This window comes from Olea europaea, unplaced genomic scaffold, assembly GCF_002742605.1.
Source record: "Olea europaea var. sylvestris unplaced genomic scaffold, O_europaea_v1 scaffold2179, whole genome shotgun sequence".
In the NCBI taxonomy this organism is placed as follows: domain Eukaryota; kingdom Viridiplantae; phylum Streptophyta; class Magnoliopsida; order Lamiales; family Oleaceae; genus Olea; species Olea europaea.
The window spans coordinates 247,208-266,047 of NW_019239791.1; the positions used below are offsets into that span (position 1 = coordinate 247,208).

General features: G+C 36.6%; 1 protein-coding gene across 1 annotated transcript; it reads right to left on the minus strand.

Annotated features, from left to right (window-relative positions):
- Positions 1–4,349: 4,349 nt before the first annotated feature.
- On the minus strand, positions 4,350–15,938 carry LOC111380629 (transcription factor VIP1). Its single transcript, XM_023004245.1, has 4 exons — positions 15,191–15,938; positions 13,728–13,860; positions 5,903–5,987; positions 4,350–5,079 (listed from the first exon to the last, which is right to left on the minus strand). Exons 1-4 carry the CDS (start codon positions 15,718–15,720, stop codon positions 4,838–4,840), a joined length of 990 nt encoding a protein of 329 aa, XP_022860013.1. The 5' UTR covers positions 15,721–15,938; the 3' UTR covers positions 4,350–4,837.
- Positions 15,939–18,840: the final 2,902 nt, after the last annotated feature.

Below are 18,840 nucleotides of genomic sequence, written 5' to 3' on the forward strand. Positions count from 1 at the left end.
TCTTATGACATCTTTCATAAAATGAACTGGATGTTAATTTTAAAAGAAAAATAGGTTCAATTTTAGTTTTGGTCAATAGTGTAGCCAAACATGGCCCTAGTGAACTTTTTTACAAGATAATGCAGAATTTTTGGTTGTCCAAATGCTGGATGTATGGGCAATTGCCAGCAAACTATGTAATTTGTACATCATTTTTTACATCATAATTGACATCATTTATATTATCAAATTGGATGAAAATTTGTTTTATTTTCTAAATTGTCCAATAATATAATGACACATGGCAAAATATAAATGATGGTGTAAAATATATATGTACACCAACCACTTCTGACAACCGATTATTAAAGTCGTCACACACATGTTTGGTCACAAAGGGCAAATGATTGGGCCACCGTTGGAAGGATAATCGCGATAAGTAGACTTACATATGGATGCAACGTGGCTTTCTTGTAATCGAGGTTGAATTATGACGCTTTAATTCTTGAGTAATGCTATTCGTAGTGAAAACTGTCGGTAGTCGCCCTATGTGGTATACACTTGACAATTTGATATTTGATACATAGATATGGTAGTTCTTTTTCAAATTATACATCAAATAAAAACTGCCAAGTGTATGTCACATAAAGCGACTGTCGATAGTTTTCACTGCAAATAGCATTATTCTTAATTCTTGGAATTCCAAGGATTTGTCTGATATATCGAAATAATTACAGTTTGGATCCCCAAGTTATTCGAAATATAGAAAGTTAATCTTCCACCTACTGTTAAGACGAAATAAATTTAGTTATTTAAATTTTATTTTCAAAAATATTAATGATATTTTATTTCCAATAATAATAAAAAAATGATACAATTATTTGAATTAGGCAATTTTAATAATAATAATAAATGAAAACCTAAACATTGATCAAAAGAATTGGATTCCCCATCAATTTAGCTCCTGTTCGTGCTTTATTTATTTATTTTTTTGGTTAACAGATTTTGTAATTATGATTTCTTAGAAAATGTGTGATTAAAAATAGAAAAAATTTGGATTTAGGTGAAAAATTATTTTATTTGAAGAATTTATAATTAAAAATAAATTTGAGAAAAACTAATTTTTTTGAGAATGAAGCTCAAATAGGCTTAAATTTTCTTGGGTTAATTTCACAAACGGTCACTGAACTTACCTAAAAATCTCAAAAACGTCACTGAAATTTAAAACTTGTAGAGACGGTCATTGAACTTATGGAGCACTTTCACTAACGGTCACTGAAGGACCAAAACACGTGAATTGGATCCTTGAGGACCTAAATTCTATCTAATTTCAATTGGTCAAAATCTAACCCTGAATTTAGAAATCAAGCATTTTCTCTCCCACTTACACCATATTCGCTGACGCCGAAAATTGCCAAATTCGACCACCATGCTGCAGGAATTACTATCGGATTTTTGCACCACCAACATCTTCTCATCCCCCTCCACAATCCTATATCAACAATTAACCAAAGCACATTACAAATCAAATGAAATTTAAGCTTAAAAAACCACCCCCACGCACGGTATTACCTCCAATGTCGGCCAATTCAAGATAAATTGGCGAGGACCCATACATGCATCTTGTTCTTCATGATGAGTAGAAGGTAATGGTGGTGGTGCGCGACCGTAATTGTTGATGTCAGCATCGAAAATTGGGGCGGAAAGTGCATTCTTCGCTACCGGAGAACTGGTATGAGTTATATCCTAATTTAAATTGTTTTGTGATGGTATGGACCATGTACCTGTTCGTCTTGGGGAGTACTAATAGCCTGTGATGGAGTTTTGGCATGGGTGATGATGGGTTGGTTGGAATTCGGGGGTATAACCTTGCGTGGGTTGGTTTTTTGAACTTGAATTTCATTTAATTTTTGATGTATATTGGTTAATTGTTGGTATAGGATTGTGATGGGGGATGAGGAGGTGTTGGTGGTGTAAAAAGTCGGTAGTTATTCCGGCGGTATGGTGGTCGAATTTGCCAATTTTCGGCGTCGGCGAATAGTGTGTAGAGGAATTTGGCAATTTTTGGTTAGAGCGATTTGGTCCTCAAGGTATTATTTTCAAGTGTTCTGACCCTTTAAGTTTGAATTAAAATCATAAAGGTCCTTTAGTGACCGTTAGTGAAAGCACCCCGTAAGTTCAGTGATCGTTTTGAAATTTTTAGATAAGTTCAGTGATCGTTTGTGAAATTAACCCAAATTTTCTTTATCATTTTTGTGACATAAATTTAATATATAGAAAAATATCAGTGGCAAACCGTCCACAAGTTGGATAAAGGAGAAAGCACAAAGGTCCTATGCATATTTTATATATGTAATGGATGTTGAATTAGGGTTAAAGAAGACAAGAATTGATAGTGATGTAAAAATATTATTACTCATAAGTCGCTATAAAAGGAGTCCTACGAAGGGTCCAAAAAAGTTGTCCAGTGAATAAAAAGGCGGGTAAATCAAGCACGTACATGAACATTACGCCATAAGACAAGAGGGCGTAGTGTGTTTTCCTGTTGGATTGTGTTCATATAGTATATTTTACATGATAAAATAATAATTCATAATTAAAAATTGTGGTTTTATTTATTGCATTTATTTATATTGAATATGCAAATTAAAGTGCCTAGGGTAACTTGTGATAATATAAGTTAGATATTTGAATTGAGAAGTAAAGTGTGACTCAACTTATATTTTTATCATAAATAATTTGTTTACAATCAATGTACAAAAGTTGACACCTTGTACTGAAAGGTTGTAGTGTTGAACAATTCACCAATCAGGTTTTTAATTTATATTTATCACATAGATATTTAAAAATGATACTAGTACATTTGGAGCGTATTGAACGGACCATGTGTCAAATTTAATTCTATAGCATGATCGTGCGAAGAATTAAATTTCACTTGGTCACTGTGTATTTCATCTAAATCCCTTGATAGGGATATGTATATCTTTTGTAATTTTAGTGGTTCTTTAATTCATCAATGAGTGAGATCAATTTGATTGATCAAATAACTCAATGAGTTAAAAACTTGAGAATGAGCGAAGTAGAGAACATGAATTCGTGTCATAAACCGTCACCCTAAAAATGAATAGAGTGACTATTTAAGTATTTTTTGTTGAATGGTTAAAATTTGAGTTCAATAATTACTGTGAAAGTTGTAATTACAATACAGTTTTTGTACTTTGTTGTAATTACTATGAAAGTTATAAATTTAATTGTAATTATAATTAAAGTTCTATAACTACACATGTAATTAAATGTAAACTAATTGAATTTTGACTTTAATAAAAACTCTTGGATTTTAATTAGAACTCTTATTTGAATGTGAAATTATTATTATAAGAGAATTGTAACTATTTTATCTCTATAAATAGAGATTAGATTAAAACTGAATATCCTATGGAATTGTACAACAATCATAATACATAATTTCATAGTGTTCAAATTTGAAGAGAGAGAAAAATGGGAAAAATTATTTTTCTTACTTTATCCAATTGTTCAATTCAAAAATTAGTTTCTTGATTTAATTAAAAAGAGGTACCTATCCATCGGTGTTGTCTTGACTATGGAGAATAACATAGAATACTTGGAGGCTTGAAGCATCAATTTTTTGGAATTAAAAGGCCGAAAAGTTCGTGATTCAAAAAGCTAGAAGTTCATGATTACGATCTTGTTTATTGAATTAAAGAAATTTTTAATTTCTGGATAATTTCACTTCTGCGTTCCAATATTTCCCTTGTTTTTTTATTTTATTTTCATTCTTTCTTGTAATGGTCGTAGCACTCGTCCATTTTTTGTCCAATATTGCTATATGTACAAAAGTGTTTGACAATATTTTTGACAAATGTACAAGTGACCATTTTATCGGATGTAAAACAAAAAGATAATAACTAAATCAGCCATACAGTGTTGCCACATGTACATCTGTAATGCTTTTTATACATTTCATCTGTCAAGGAGCTCAAGTCTTATTTGTATTGAATCGTCTTTTATGATGACATTGTTGAGCTTAAGTCTATATAGAACTGAATTAAACCACTTGACCCCTCTACTGCAGGCTTGGCGAGCTAAACCTCTGCCCAAATCTTTTCGCGATTTGATCTGCAGCCGACGAGGGCACAAGGTAAAATAAAACCAAACCCAGAATAATCTTTCCGGAAGTGTAAAAGTAACACCCAAACACGGATTTGCTTGTTCTCGTCTTTTTTTTTTTTTCTTCGTAGACATGCATCTATATTAAGTTACTCTTAGAGAACTGAGCTGGTCCGGTTCGAGTTGCTCCAAAACCCAGCCTAACCCAACCCAACGTGCAGCCAGAATCTGTTCCCCAGCAATTCAAATCAAGATTCAAATAACATGCTCTATGTACTCCATCATACCTAACACTCGAGCTACAATATATGCATGTATACATGTTCATATATACAATCTCCCACTGCAATAAATTATTTTCCATTTCTAAATGGATTAAATCCACTTGGGTCACTACACTTTTTACCGAACCTTTTTAGTCGTTCAAGTTGGTCACTGAACTCAAATTTGATATAATTCCGTTACTCCCTGCACATGACATACTTTGATCAGCACAAAAGTTGACATGGCAGAGTCCGATTAATTTTCAAATGCACTGCCTCGCCATCTTTTTCACTAATCAAACTAATGGACATGGGCAGAACAACCAAATTGTAACAAACTTGAAGTTTGGTGACCCAACTGTACAAAGTGATAATGACACATGAAATTTCGCCAAAAGTTCAATGAGCCTAGCATTCTCATCCCATTTCTAGATACTGACTTAGAAGGTATGGTCTCTGAGATGTCTTTAGACTCCCTGATTGAAATCCCCATAGCTAGGTTGATGCTGCATACTCAGGCTGGGGTTATTAGAGGCAGAATGTGGCATTTGAAACTGCTGCTGTGCCTGGTAGTTACTGAAAGGATTGAAAGCCTGTGGTTGGGATGAAAATGGGGGTCGCAATCCTCTGTTGTTTCCATTAGTAGAAGGAATTTGGCCTGCTGCTATCTTCAGACGCTGCAGTTCTTCCCTCAATGTTTCACTCAGAGCTGAAATTCACAAAGATTACATGAACAACTATGTGCATATAAATACAATACAGTACTAGCATGTTTGGCCTAGTTACCAAAAAGGCATGCTCCGACTAAGCCTATGTTTGGCTCAGGTTATCAACTGTATATAAACACTCAAACCAATCTTTATCCACACATTCCAGGGGACGCACAAGGACTATGTACTTATCCACCACTATTTCTATCTATTTATAATTTAAACTCTTTATGAACACTTTTCAAACATGCTTTAAGTTGAAGCTCTTAGATTGAGACCTCTCAGTTTCGATAAAAGATTCAACATTGCTGAAAATTCAAGAATTCTACAGCTTCTTTATCAGAAATTAATTGCTTCCGAGTCTTTCCACAATCCTATGAGGTACTAAACGGATTTCAATTATCAATAATCACAGCTTTTAACAATAAATTTTGATAGATAATTTTCTAATAGAAGTAACAATAACACGTAGCCACGCTATGATGACTTTACGGATTCTTTAGCCCAAGAACAATCAAACTGTACCAATATTATCTCTTTTATACCTTACGATAGCATTTACAGTAATTTCAGTGGCTTCTTTATCTCTTCATGTTCAAAAATCATCACATTAATATCTGACATAAACCAATCCTATCCAATTTTTTCCCCCTGAAAACCAGTCTTGTAACATAACACGGCTATCTTTTTTTAAAAAATGGTATAACATTTGATTTTTCACCGAAATAATAGGGAAAAAAGTTCTTATGCCTGCAGAAACATAATCAATGCATAAATGAAGTAGCTATTTCAAGAATCCATACAATTTGAGATCTCCCATACCATCTCTAAGGTGAGCTTGTTGCTCGAGAGCCTGTAACTTCAATTTGAGTTCCTTGTTCTCAGCAGTCAACCCAGTAGAGTCTCTCTGCATCATATCAAGCAATACAGAAATAAGTAAGCCATAAGCTCAAGTGATAATCTTTATTTCCTGCATAGTCAAAAATACTCATGAGTGAAGATACAAATACCAAACTGAGAACAATTAAAATTTTCCATCCTAAAATGTTTGGCTGTATCTGTTTGTAGGAGGGAGGCCATCTCATCTAACACATTAGAAGAGGGATAAAATGTCACATGTTTTGTGTGGTCGCTATTTGCTAAGGATCTAGTTGTTTTGAATCTTTAGCAATGTGCCTAAAAGTGTGAGCAAAGAGGATTCATTAACTGACGACAAATTTATTGTAAACAGAACTTAGTTTGTTGAAATGCTGAGCCGGACATGTACAAACATTGTGAAGAGTATATCCGATAATCTGAAATGATGTTAATGTTATGGATTATCGCGGATCTATATTACCAGGAGCAATAAAAACACAAAAAACAGAGAAAGTCAAAAGCAATTAAGAACAAAGAATTTAGAGTGGTTCACAATCATTGTGAGAGCTACACCAACATAATGCAATTACAATGTGATTAATTGCTTTCAACTTTCTCCAAAGGTGATTACAATGTGTTTTTGAACACATTGTAATCACTCAGAATTTCTCTATAACAAAGAAGGTTATTACAATCAACTTAATGCAATCACTCAGAATTTCTCTATAACAAAGAAGGTTATTACAATCAACTTAATGCAATCACTCAGAATTTCTCTATAACAAAGAAGGTTATTACAATCAACTTAATGCAATCACTCAGAATTTCTCTATAACAAAGAAGGTTATTACAATGTGTTTTTGGACTCACCAATAGCTCTATTTTTCTATACCACACGAAAAGGAGGTTCTCTCTAATACCTCTCATATAGGAACAAAAATTTAGATCAACTTAATACATGTGTGAATTTCCAAAGTACCCTACAACACTTAAAAAGTGTCTCCTCAAGGGCTCAATCCACAGTCAAGGGGAAAAGTGTCCACTATATTAGGCTCCACCCATCCAACAACTAAACCAGCTTATGTTCTTGGAATTCGGGTTTTGAATCTGAAAGCAGTATGATGTGTAATTACAGTTAAGAAGTCAGTTCTATTTGACGGCGATCTTAAATTTATCTTTGTTGTTTGAAAGAAATCATTTGGAGCAGAACATAATTGTTCTCTTTGTCACAGAAGCAATGATATTTTGCAAATCAATGTCTGCTTTTCCCAACACAAGTGTTTAACGAATTATGCCAACAAGTGCATTAGATTTGTTACAATTAGTCATTCATATTGACATTTTATTGTATTTCACTTTATATTAGGATTTTTCTTGATGCAATTTCTACCAATTTTTGGTCTTATCAATACATTTGGTCATTTTAATTATCCATTGTTTAATTATTATATTTGTAACCCTGCCTATATATACAAGGGCATTTCAAAATTTTGGCACCTTTGATGAATTGACAATTGAAATATTTATTAGAATTTACTGTTAGTTTACTTTAAGGTTTTGAATTTGTTCCATGGTTTATGGTCCTACATCACATATTGCAAATTGGAAGCTTGACGAAAAAAATGTCATCCCAGAATCACATGATGAAATATTTAATATGTTCTTTCTATTTGCAGTGGAATAAAAAAGTCTGTTTCCCCCATCAACATATATAGTTCACATTGTGCCACCATTGTTTCAAAATAACTAAATCCGTTGAAAATCCACTAGTAATTTAGCTGTTGTACAGCTACTGTTCTCCTAGATTCAATCTTTCCGTATTTTGTTTTTTCCTTAATTAGTTGATTGAGTAAAATCAGGAATTATGTACCTTGATTTTCTCTGCTAATTACAGCCTAAGAATTAGCTGAGTTGGTAAAAATAAGGGCAGAAATCACTCAACCCTCTTGTATATAATGACCTCTTTGTATCAGAATAAAGGTGTGGCAGATTCAATTCTTCAATTCAGAAATTTTCATGGTATCAAAGCCATATTCTCTGAACTGATCATCCCTCTCCAGCCTATTCTCTCAATTTTTTCCTCGCTCTATTCATCTTTTTTTCCCTTCTTTCATCACTATCACCTCATGATCATTCTTTATGACGAAATATAGTATGACAATCGAACGAGAAAGCTCCAACTCCAGTCAGGAAATTCCAGTGACTGGAAACAGTGGAGATAGCAGCGGTGTTATTCCAATCACAAGTCACAAGATGAATGGGCACAATTTCTTACAGTGGTCTCAATCCGTTCTCATGTTTGTCCGAGGAAAAGGCAAGGATGATCATCTCACGGGTCTCTCGGCCTCACCAGGAGAGAAAGACCCCAAATATAGATCATGGAAAGCCGAGGACAGCATGGTTATGTCCTGGTTGATCAATTCCATGATCAATGATATAGGTGAAAATTTCCTACTATATGGTACTGCCAAGGAGATTTGGGATGCTGCAAAAGAAACTTACTCCAGTAATGAAAATACCGCCGAATTGTTTCGTGTGGAGACGATCCTTCGCCGACAAGGTGAATCTTCTGTTACCCAATAGTATAATAATCTAACTCGTTATTGGCAGTAGTTAGATATGTTTGAAGAGCACACTTGGGAAAGTCCAAATGATGGAATTCAGTATAGGCGGAACATTGAGAAAAAACGGGTGTTCAAGTTTCTAATGGGACTTAACAAAGATTTGGATGAGGTACGTGGAAGGATTTTGGGCACAAAGCGTCTACCAAGTCTAAGAGAAGCCTTCTCGGAGGTAAGAAGAGAAGAAAGCCGAAAAAAGGTGATGTTGGGAACTCCAAACGATCAGCCCACCACGAAAGGAATAGCCCTAGCCATACGCGGCCCTCAACCAAGTAACCCAGATAGCAAGATAAAAAAGGAGAGGCCCTGGTGTGATCATTGCCGAAAACCAGAGCATACCAGAGAAGCATGTTGGAAGCTCCATGGGAAACCAGCCGACTAGAAGCCCTCACGCTTATCTCATGAAAATCGCGACAATTCCACATCCTCAACTAATGAAAATAGCACTTCTGAACCAGTTCTCTTTAACAAAGAGTAACTTGAACTTCTACAGAAGATGATTAGCCAATCCATTGGCTCTTCCACTGTTGCTGCGGGATCCCTAGCTCAGAAAGGTAATTTCTCAAAAGCCTTAAATGTTTACATGGAAAGAAACAATATTTGGATTATTGACTCGGGAGCATCACATCACATGACGGGTGATAAGACTCTACTTACTGAGTTTAAACCTTGCAAAGAAAATCACTCAGTCAAGATTGCAGATGGGTCTATTTCAAAAGTAGAAAGCTATGGTTCAGTTACAATTTCTGAGACTGTCACTTCATTCTGTCTTACTTGTACCAAACCTTAATTGTAATCTACTGTCAATTAGTAAACTCACCCGGGATAAGAATTGTGTTGCTCAATTTTTCCAAAATTTTTGTGCATTTCAGGACTCGGATTCGGGGAAGATGATTGGCAATGCTGAGGTGTACTCGAGACTCTATCTCCTCAAGGACGACCATCCTTTGGAAGAACAAGCTCACAAGGCAATCTCTTTGAGTCATTTTCACAAAAGTTGTTTTTCCGCAAATAAGGATAGTGAGATTATGTTATTACACTATCGACTAGGCCATCCTAATTTCTTTTATCTTGAAAAACTGTTTCCTTCATTATTCAGAAATAAAAGAGGAATGAATCTTCAGTGTGAATCCTTACGACAGCCTATCTTATCAATAGAATGCCATCTCGTATCCTAAAATTCCAAACTCCAAGTCAAGTTCTTCTGAAAACATATCCAGAAAGTCGCATAATCTCCACCATTCCTCCAAAAATATTTGAATGTTCAACCTTTGTTCATGTATATCCTCATAACAGGAGCAAACTTGATCCCAAAGCAATCAAATGCATTTTCCTTGGGTACTCACCAAGTCAAAAAGGGTACAAATGTTACTCTCCTATCACAAGGAGATTCTATAACTCAATAGATGTTACTTTCTTTGAGGAACAACCCTATTACACCAAAACCAATGTTCAGGGGGAGAGTACATCAAAAGAACATCAGTTTTGAAATATCATTGAAAACAACCTTCTCCTGTCGAAAGTCCATCTCAAGCTCCTTCCATTGTCGATGAATCTCCAAATTTTGTCATCGAGTCTCCTGAATCTCCTGTCAAAACTCTACCTCAAAATCATCCCGACCCTTCTGCCAAAAATAGTGAGCTTCGTGTTTACTCCAAGGAAAATTGGCACCAAAAGGAGACGGCACAACGAGCACTTCCTGAGCAACTCCATGAGTTTGAACCAACTCCAAGTTCATCTGAAACATCACAAGATAACTCTCATTCAGACTCTTCTCCTCATAAGTCACCTCATAGTCGGCCCATTGCCTTAAGAAAAGGAGTGAGATCTTGCACAAATTATCCTATTTATACCTACTTATCTTATAGAAGATTATCTCCAGAATATAGTGTTTTTGTCTCCAGTCTTGACAAGATACAAGTTCCCAACAACATTTATGAAGCCCTGGAGATACCACACTGGAAGGCTGCCATTATGGAAGAAGTTCGGGCCTTAGAGAAGAACAATATATGGGAGATAGTGAACTTGCCACGAGGAAAACAACTAGCGGGCTGCAAATGGATATTCACTGTAAAGCATAAAGCTGATGGAAGTGTAGAAAGATTCAAAGCCCGACTAGTACTAAAGGGATTCACACAGTCCTATGGTATTGATTATCAGGAGACATTTGCCCCAATTGCTAAACTCAACACTGTGAGAGTGCTCCTATCCCTTGTAGCCACTTTAGATTGGCCATTATTTCAACTTGATGTCAAGAATGCTTCCTTAATGAAGACCTTGAAGAAGAAGTGTACATGGAGATTCCTTTTGGGCTAGAAAATCAAGCTACAAATAATAAAGTCTGCAGGCTCAGAAAGTCATTATACGGGTTAAAACAATCTCCTCACGCCTGGTTTGATCGTTTCTCTAGGGCAATGAAGAAATTTGGCTATTTGCAATGTCATTCAGATCATACCCTATTTATCAAACGATCAACTCAAGGAAAATCATCCATTCTCATTGTCTATGTAGATGACATCGTTCTCGCGGGGGATTTCTTTGAAGAAATGGATAGACTGAAGAACTTTCTTGCGAAAGAGTTTGAGATCAAAGACCTACGGAAACTCAGATATTTTCTGGGGATGGAAGTATCTCGAACAAAAGATGGCATATCAGTCTCTCAGCGAAAGTACGTTCTGGATCTCCTAAAAGAGACAGGAATGCTCGGATGCAAGCCCACAGATACGCCCATGGATCTGAATATAAAACTAGGAAATGGAAAGAACATGACACCAGTCGACAAAGGGAGATATCAACGACTCGTCGAAAAGCTTATCTATCTCTCACACACTAGACCTGACATTGGTTTCTCAGTTAGCGTTGTGAGCCAATTCATGAACAATCCTATGGAAGAGCATATGGCAGTAGTCTACCAAATTCTTAGGTATCTCAAGATGACTCCAGGCAAAGGCCTGTACTTCAAGAAGAACGCAAAGAGGAGCTTAGAAATCTTCACTGACGCAAACTGGGCAGGCTCGATTACTGATCGAAGATCCACGTCAGGGTATTGTACCTTCGTATGGGGAAATTTGATCACTTGGAGAAGAAAGAAACAAACTGTGGTTTCAAGGAGCAGTGCAGAAGCCGAGTTCAGAGCTATGGCACATGGAATTTGCGAGGGAATGTGGCTTAAAAGATTACTAAAGGAACTCAGAATTCAAGATGAAGAGCCATTACACATGTACTGTGACAATCAAGCTACAATAAGCATAGCTAAGAACCTTGTTCATCTCGACAGGACTAAGCATGTTGAGATAGATCGTCATTTCATCAAAGAGAAGGTAGAAGATGGGATAATTCTGGTGCAATACACGCCAACAAAACACCAAATAGCTGACATTCTGACTAAGGCCTTGCCTAAGTCCAACTTTGAGGATTTAAACACCAAACTGGGTATGATTAACATCTACTGCCCAACTTGAGGGGGAGTGTTGAAAATCCACTAGTAATATAGCTGTTGTATAGCTACTGTTTCCCTAGATTCAATCTTTCCATATTTTGTTTTTTCCTTAATTAATTGATTGAGTAAAATCAGGAATTATGTACCTTGATTTTCTCTGCTAATTACAGCCTAAGAATTAGCTGAGTTGCTAGAAATAAGGGCAGAAATTACTCAGTCATCTTGTATATAATGACCTCTTTGTATCAGAATAAAGATGTGGCAGATTCAATTCTTCAATTCGGAAATTTTCAAAATCGTACCATGCACTTACTCAGGGTCAACTAAATGGATAGTCTTCTTTCATTCCTCCATATCAATGACCATCTGAAAAGGTAAACATAAGTCTCAGAGGTTCACAAAACATTTAGTGCATTTCGCTTCTAACATAACCCACTCTTTTGTTTGGATAACACATAAATAAGCAAAAGAACAAATCCCTCTCCCTCCCGTCCAGCTAACAAAGTGCACCAGCATGAACTTTTTACTAAACTAGACATGCCCATCAATTCTTATCCAGCCAAAATATCTTTGGGATCAAAAGGGGATGAGACACAACTCTCTTCTGTCCGATCATTCATATCTTATCAGTATTTTACCAGATATTCATTGACCTCGGGTAAAGGTAATTGTAGTTTACAGGGGTCAACTGTGAAAAGCTGGAAGATGTGGACGCCCACTGATGAAATCTTCCACAGCTGATTATGTTGAAATCCCAAGTGCCTTGACCTAGGCACGTCTCAGGAGAAGACTATTTGGGATTTGGTAGTGCATAAAGTAATAGATCTGGCTTATTTGAGGGTGTTCCTTTTGCGGGTTTCAACTTTCAAGGAATGGACAGGTAAATGATATAGCAGAAAGGACTTCCCCAGAAACCACTTTCCATTCTGAGAATATGTGGTTTACAAGATGGAATTTTTAGAACCTCTAGAAGGAATCAGAATTCACACAAGGGGGAGTACTCAGCTGGTTTTAGGTAAGGCCAAAGGGCTTAAATTACTTAATGAAGATTTACTTATTTAGAAAATGGAACAGAGTATAAGAGGCAGGATTGGAGATAGGAAGAGAATAGCTGAACTAATAAATCAAACTGGAAAGGTGGCCATTTAGAGACTAGTAGAGGCAGAAATCTAAGGCCCTTCGACTTGAGAAGAGTGACAACTTATGCATGACGGCAAAAGGTTTTATCCACAACGTTCTTTGAAAAAAAAAAAAAATAATGGTTTAAATCAGTGCACAGAAGGAATTGGAAAAGACCCTATAGACATTTTTATAATTTAAAATGCATCAGTCGACCCGATCTATGAATTTATAGCAATTTTCAATGAATTCCTTGAAGGTCAATTGCTGCTGCTAACAACTGAAAGCACAAAAAGGGGAGGCAAAATGCATTACAGACACAAGATTGACCATTGACAAACATGACCTATAATGCTTCCATAATAAGGTCCATCGTCAAAAATAATAAGTTGAAAATAAGATGACATGAATGAAAGGATGATTCTAATATGTCGACTAAAGTGTTTCAACTATGGTGCTTTATTTTTAACAATATGTTTCCAAATATCAAAATTAATGACATCCATTCAGCAGAAAATTATCAAACCAAGTTAAGTATTACTCATCATCCAATTACAAAAGCTTTCTAATATTGTTTCAGAACAACATGACAATCAAGTAGTATGTATACCTGCACTATAGTGACCTGTGCAGATAGTTTTGTTGCTTCTGTCTGCAGGGTCTGTATTTTCTTCTCCAGCTCACTTGTGTATCGAATTTTTCTCTCTTTTGATCGTGCAGCAGATTGTCTATTTGCAAGAATCCTACAATAGAAAAAACCAGCTTCAATTTGCAATATTACAAGTAAATTTGCTATCCAAAAATATAGTTATAAAAAAGGACAGCAATGAGATTAAGAGACCATTTCTCACTTCCCAGTTTTATCAGAAACCTAAAACATAGCAAGTAGAAATGTATTAATACTATTTATCATGTACTATGTGGCTTGCCGAACCCATATGATGAGACGACAATTCAGCATTGACAACTAAAAATTTTGCAAGATGAAACTGGGCAAAGAGTTCCACCGACTCTCTGCCCAGGTCAAATATATAATATAACAAGGAAACTAACTGCCACAACCAAGCTAGAATGCCTAGTGTTGGAAAATGTGTCTTGGGAGCCATGTGGGTTGACTCGACCCGCCTGCTGTTATATATGGTTTGGGAGATTCAATTTTAAATTGAAAGTTAACTCCCTAAAACCAACCATAACCCCTATCGTATCAAGTGGAAGGGCTTAAGGAAGAAATTTGTTCGCGAAAAACAAGCCCAAATGTCTCTTCTATTATGTAGACAGCCTTTGGATACTTGTATTCCCTCTTTCTACTACTCCAAATATAAAAAACTGAAAAGGGTTTGAAAACCATCATTGTGAGAATCAAAGTCCAAAAAAATGGCTCTTTGATTGTGGTAGGACTGAGTTATAGTTGTATAAGTGCATCAAATTGCAGCATTAGAGTCAAGAAAGTAAGTAACTGAACCAAAAAGGTTTTGGAAATTAAAAGTATGATGCAAGAAATTCATGAACCATAATTGATAATTCATTTACTGATTGTAATATATAATGGTACAAGTAGCTTGCACAAGGTCGTACTAGAAACGTCAAAGCTCAAGTCATGCAGTGCAGCGCCAACTGGAATCTGAGGAGAATCTAAATATGACGAGAGATCACTAATTCTCCAAGATGGCTATCAGATCTCCATCTCTTCATTCACTGTAAATACTAAAATGACTATTCTCTCCATGTAACAAATGAAGCTTTCAACTTCTTACTAAAATTGTACTGGATTTTCATGCAACAGCATTCACTAACTTGATACCATCCCCATTGGCTAATCCCACTTGTGTTTTGCCGGATTTTTGTGGAAGTTAGGTTCACAATGTTGACAACAATAGTAAAACAAACATAAAATAAAAGCTCAGAAATAGCTCATCAAACACCTATTCTCATACAAAACATTTTCTTGCTGACCTAGTTCATTTTTCTTGACCTCAAGGCCGTATAAATGAAAAGTTAAATATTATAAATAATAAATCTTTAAGCAAAATCCGAAATATCTTGAATGAAAGTCAACGCTAGAAAAGGTCAAACCTTTTAGTTCTTTTTGGGTCAATCAAGGCAAGCTCGGCAAGTCTATCTGCTGCCATCGCCTTCTTTGCACTAGAATCCTCGTCAACCGACGTTGCACTACCGTATCCATCCATCGAATTGCTGTGTCTATGTCTCGGCCCACCGCTCTCTTGGCCCACCTTATTGTTCTCCTCCGTCGACGGCGCCGGCCCATCAAACCCAAGCCCCTCAAAGAAGTCGGCGTCCACCGAAAGGCTCCGGAAGTGGGACCCATGGCTTACGGGCCTACTCTCACTGTCATTAGACCACGTCGGCTGAGCCGTCAGCCCATTAGGGAGGGATGTTGGGTTTGGGGGGAGGTCAAAGTTAAGGTTTGAAGCCACGTCGTCTAGAAGGATGTCATCAAGGTCCGGGAAACGGAAAAAGGTCTCGGAGTGGGCCCGGCGGTGGTGGGCTCCCCGAGTTGGGGTCTCCGGCATCCTATCCAAATCAGTGCGTCCTGGAACGTATGGCCCTGCTGGTGTAGGCTTCGCAGCAAACTTCGGTTCCATCCAACTCCCTTTTTCTATTTGTGCGCGTTTCTGTAACGATTGATTAGCTGAAAATCTTGTTTTTATGGGTTTCTCGGTAGAGGACAACGAAAGGGAATTTGAAGACTTGATAACCGAGGCTGGAGAGGAGGGAAAAGCGGAAATGTCACTTCTACAGTTCTACAGAATTGACTAAAATGGAGAAATGGGACCCATTTCTGCTCTTATACTCGAACACAAATGTGACAGTTGGCCGCTCTAGGTCGAGGTAGGAAATTTTCTGTCTTGCTCCAATACTTTATCAATCAACAAATGTGACAATGAAACCTGGCAGAGCAGAGGTCGTGAGTTCGAAACATGGGGCTCTTGGAAGGCAAGAATTTATTCTTGGAAGGCAAGGGAACATTTGGAAGGCAAGGATTTATTCTTGGAAGGCAAGTGGGAACTTGGAAGGCAATGATTATTCTTGAAAGGCAAGGTGCAACTTGGATTGACTTGCTTGGCACTTTGTCAGACCAGGTGGGGAGCGCTCGGACCCTGGCCAGTTGGAGGCACATCCTGCGATTAACCGGACTGTGTGAAGAGGGGCCGGATCACAGACCCAAGGATTAGTCTAGAATAGGACACCTTGTAAAAAAAAAAAAAAAACAAATGTGACAATGATGCGCAGACAACTTAGGTCACAAATTCGGTTTTCTCAACTAATACTTTTTCGATTAAGTCTATCGTATAGGGTTTGTCTAGTACAATTTCCCTAGGGGTGTCAATTGGGTCGAGCCGACTCGCGGCTCGATGGCTCGGCTCGAGCTCGGGCTCGTCATTCGCGGGTTGCTCGGGCTCGTCAAATGAGGAGCCCTAGCTCGAGCTCGAGCTGAGCTGGGGGTCGCATCCAACGAGCAAAGCCCGCTCGACTCGTCCAAAAAAGTGGAAAAAAATAAAATTTTATCAATAAAATTTGAAAAATTTGCCCAAAAAAAAAAAAAGAAAAAGAAAAAAATCACAAGCTCACGAGCATGGCTCATAAGTACACGAGCTCGTGGTCGAGCCGAGCTCGCCCACGAGCAACGAGCCGAGTTCAAGCTCGGCTCGTGAAAAACGAGCCACGAGCACGAGCCGAGCTACCCACTTCATCCCTAGATTTACCGAGTTAGCGTGATTTATATATTATTGTGTTAGCATAAGGATTTACCCAGTGCTCACCCGAAAGGTAACGACCGTAGATTCCACAAATGTGACAACGATTTTGTACAACATTGTTGACAATGATAGGTGTGATAAAAAAGTATTGATTGAAAAAATATGCTGTTTTTTAAATTATACAAAGACATATTATCAACAATATTGTCAAATTTATTGTACATGAAACATTGCTCATACTTTATACCTCCACTTGTAAAAAGAATTGCTCCATTGGTCCTCAACCAATAGGGCAGTGGCAAGTTGGTCTTCAAGAAGGAAATTGATTCTTGATCTGGGTATTTGGATCGCAAAGATTGAACAAACCGAAAAATCCAACCCGAATGTACCAGTTTGGGTAGATTATTTCAACAAAAGGTTAGGCTAAAACTTTCCTTTAATGGCATTTCAAGAATTTGAGCTGATCTGAATTAAGGAAAAGCTCATCTTCGAGTTTCAGCTTTCTCTATTTCTTCTTCAAATCATGGCTTTTCTATGTCTGTTGTAGAATATTTTCGGACTTCGAGCATTCATTTTTTTTCTTTACTCATTCTTTGGATTTCATTTTTTGTTTTTATGTATCTTTACATTTATAACTTTAAATAGGATTATATTTCTTTTGTGATGTGCGGATAATGGTGATCATTTATGTCATTAAGAGATTGTTTGGGAAAAGGCTTTTTCAAGTGAAAAATATCATTTTTGGAGAACGTGTAGTTAAAAAGTAAGGAAAAAATTTTGAATCATAAAATTTGTGGTTAAATATGATTTTTGAAGCGGGGAGGAGTGAATTTCAGAAACAATTCTATTACGTGTACATTCGAATGTACACACGGAGTTATTTTTTTAAAATCTCTCTCCCCAGTAAATTCTAAATAAATATAAAAGTTGAACCAAACAATTACTTTGATGGCAATATAGAGTTTGTTTGGGAGTGATTTTGACAATTAATTTTTTGACTGTTAGGAAAAAAGTAGGGTCCACCGTGAGAGAAAAAGTCAAATATGATAACGATCAAAAAATCAATTTTTTAAGGGAAAAAATCGCTTCCAAACAGGTCCATAATCATGTCCGTATTAATTCAGTATTTTAATTTATTTTATAGATTTTGTTTGGACTTTAGTTATTTGTGATTGACTAAATTGATTATTATTATAATTGATGAATGTAATTTAAAATGGCCCAGACAGACTGAATTTGGCTCAAGCTGGAATTGACTAACCAAAACTTTTGGTTTGATTTGGACCATTTTTGGTTTGAGTTGAGTCGGTAAAATCGAAAAATCAAGATGATCAGTCTGGTTATGGGTAGGTTCGGAAATCAAAAACCAACTCATGTAGATCATGCTTACATTGAAATAAACCTTGGTTGGGGTATGAGGCCGTCAACATGATAGTCCAATTCTATGGAATTGAAGGTGCGTGTTTTTATTTTTCTTTTTACAAAATATCATATTTATTGACTCGAAATATTGGAATGTAATGAAGCTCTCTCGAAATCAACAAATGCTTGTTTTGCTTGGTTATGGGCAACTTAATTTGCTTCATGTTGTACGTAAGAGCACTGAATACTCGAAAAATAGGTTCATTACACAATACTAGATATGATAGCCCTTCTTACATGCCAACACGGACCAAGCACTTTAGCAATATAATCAATTTTCAGTTCATCAATTGCTATAGACTGATCGACAGCCATCCTACAAAGCAACAAATTGTGCAAAATTGTATCAACACATGAGAATTTGCAACTTGTTTTGAATTTACAGTACCCATTTTCCTTATGGATTAGTTTATTTATACACTTTCGGTACACATAATAGATGACACTCCTCTCACATTGAGGTATGTGCAGGCTCCCTCTTTACGAGGAGGAGGTCAATGATTATGTACACGAAAACATGTAGCACTACCCCTTTCCTTATTTCCATTTGGTATAGATATACTCTCCTTGCATATCTTTAAT

Excerpts from the sequence above, each read along its gene's own strand:
- LOC111380629 (XM_023004245.1), bottom strand. The coding sequence starts at position 15,720 with ATGGAACCGAAGTTTGCTGCGAAGCCTACACCAGCAGGGCCATACGTT. Across the intron at positions 13,861-15,190 it reads GACCCAAAAAGAACTAAAAG|GATTCTTGCAAATAGACAAT; the intron begins GTTTGACCTTTT and ends TTTCTATTGTAG. Across the intron at positions 5,988-13,727 it reads CACAGGTCACTATAGTGCAG|AGAGACTCTACTGGGTTGAC; the intron begins GTATACATACTA and ends GATATGATGCAG.